Source organism: Aplysia californica, unplaced genomic scaffold (assembly GCF_000002075.1).
Source record: "Aplysia californica isolate F4 #8 unplaced genomic scaffold, AplCal3.0 scaffold00018, whole genome shotgun sequence".
NCBI classification, from domain to species: domain Eukaryota; kingdom Metazoa; phylum Mollusca; class Gastropoda; order Aplysiida; family Aplysiidae; genus Aplysia; species Aplysia californica.
In genome coordinates, this window is record NW_004797288.1 from 878795 (window position 1) to 880947 (window position 2153).

At 40.7% G+C, this 2153-nt stretch overlaps 1 protein-coding gene across 1 annotated transcript in view; it reads right to left on the reverse strand.

Moving 5' to 3' along the window:
• The window catches only part of LOC101857995 (short transient receptor potential channel 6-like), a 31961-nt gene that overhangs the window by 5446 nt on the left and 24362 nt on the right, over positions 1 to 2153 (reverse strand). Inside the window, exon 14 of the mRNA XM_035971699.1 lies at positions 1823 to 2021. Within this exon, the coding sequence (XP_035827592.1) occupies positions 1823 to 2021 (199 nt within the window). The remainder of the gene's footprint in view (positions 1 to 1822; positions 2022 to 2153) is intronic.

A 2153-nucleotide genomic window follows, 5' to 3' on the forward strand; every position in this document is an offset into this window, starting at 1 on the left:
TTTTCGCAACCTGAATGCTACCTCAGGAAAAAAATTCATAAAAATGTTTGTAATTCGTTTAGGAAAAAAACAACAGACAAATGTTTAGATCTAATGTTTGTGAACACGAATGCAAAAAACCCCAATCAATTTCCATAAGCGATAAGTGCGGTATTCATTACGTAAGACATGTCAACAAAATCCAATATGGCCACCGTTTCCATGGAAACAAACTTTTTTCTCAAATTTGATTGCGGATTTTAAGACTCCTTACTATGCTTGTTATATGTGTGAAATTTGGTAAAATTCGGTCGAGTAATAAGCGAGATAGCCTTCAGGTGTAGCCCCCCCCCCCCCCCCCCCCTTTAAGGTCGAGAACTCATCACCAGTTTGTTGTCATTTGAGAGCAGGAATTGCCGATCTATTGATCTGCCCGGATATCCAGCAGGTAGGCCTACGATCTACTCGACATTCGACAAGCACGAGAATGAATCAGTAGGAGGCGGGGGTCACGCTGGGAGCTTTTACTGAGATATTTGTGAGACATCAGGCGTTTGTCGAAATAATGAAATCAAAGAAACCGGTATACATTGTATTTTTACACATGTTTGGGAATTCTTTTCGAATTAATCTTTTTAATGGTTCAACGCCTTTTATGTCTATTTAAAAAGATATTTCTGTACGGATTTTCCTGGAACACGTTGATTGAAGACACAAAAAATGTACATTTTCAGCTTCCAAGGACTCTCTAGCTATAGCAGTCGGCATACTTTGGCGGCCATTTCCTCGCTAATTTTACGTCTGAAACCAGGCAACAACACCATCTTCAATCCCAAATATCTCGACTGCTATTCAAGATCGATGGATATTTTTTTTTCAAAAGCAAGAAAAATGAAGAGGCTATAGTCTATAAGATGATCCAAATAACTCCATATATACCAAAATTGACGAGCGCCTGATTCCACAATGTCATGACACATTTATTATGTACCCTCTACGCAATGGCATAATCGAGGCCATTGTATCTTTTATTGCTTTGTTATTGCTGTTCTGTTCATTGTGTTGGAAAAACGGTTTGAAGTTGGTGGATTTTTAAAAAGGGGGAATGGTGAAATAAAGTGCGTCCGCGATTTTTGGGTTCTTTTATTTTTATTTTTTTTTGTTGCACGCTTAAAATGTTCTTTGTCTGTCAGTCTCTACGTCTGTCGAGGTTTCCTTCTCTCTCTCTCTCTCTCTCTCTCTCTCTCTCTCTCTCTCTCTCTCTCTCTCTCTCTCTCTCTCCTTCTCTCTCTTCCTCTCTCTCTCTACCTCTCTCTCTATCTCTCTCCCCCCTCTCTCTCTATCTATCTATCAGTCTATCTACCTATCTTTCTCATCATCATTGCCTTTCTCACCCTGCACCAGGGTATAGGCCACGGACAAACATCTTCCACCTTTCTCTATCCTGGGCTAGCCTCTTGATGTTATTCCATGTCTTACCACTTTTCTGTACATCGATTTCTGTATCTATCTCTCTACCTATCTATATATCTATCTGTTACATTTTCTGTCTTGTTCACTTCCTACACTCTTCCACTATTTAAAAGATATTGAAAAATTTAAGATAGATTAGATAATTAGATAGATAGGCAGCTAGATAGAGAGGTAGATATATATATATATATATATATATATATATATATATATATATATATATATATATATATATATATATATATAGAAAGAGAGAGAGAGAGAGAGAGAGACAGAGAGAGAGAGAGAGAGAGAGAGAGACAGACAGAGAGACAGAGAGACAGAGAGAGAGATGATCTACAGATAGATATCTAAAAGCTCATCATCTTACAGCAATCTTCTCGAAGGAGCGCGACATCATGGCGATGAGAATGTTGAGGAGGACGATGACGATGGTGATGTGGTACATGGCGTCGATAAGCTCGCCTATCACCTCCGTCAGCTGGTTGTTGTAGGCGCCTAGGGTCACGGCTTCTCGCTTTCCACGACCGTAGATTGACCAGAACACGGTCTGGAACATTGACCGTTCACTGGTGGAAGCGTGGACAGAGGGAGAGAGAGGGATGAAGGGTGGATAATGAGAGAAACGGGAATACGTGCAGAGAAAAGGGCGGGATGGGGGAAGAGGTGGGTTGCTTGTGGGGGATGGGGGAGGGGGGAGG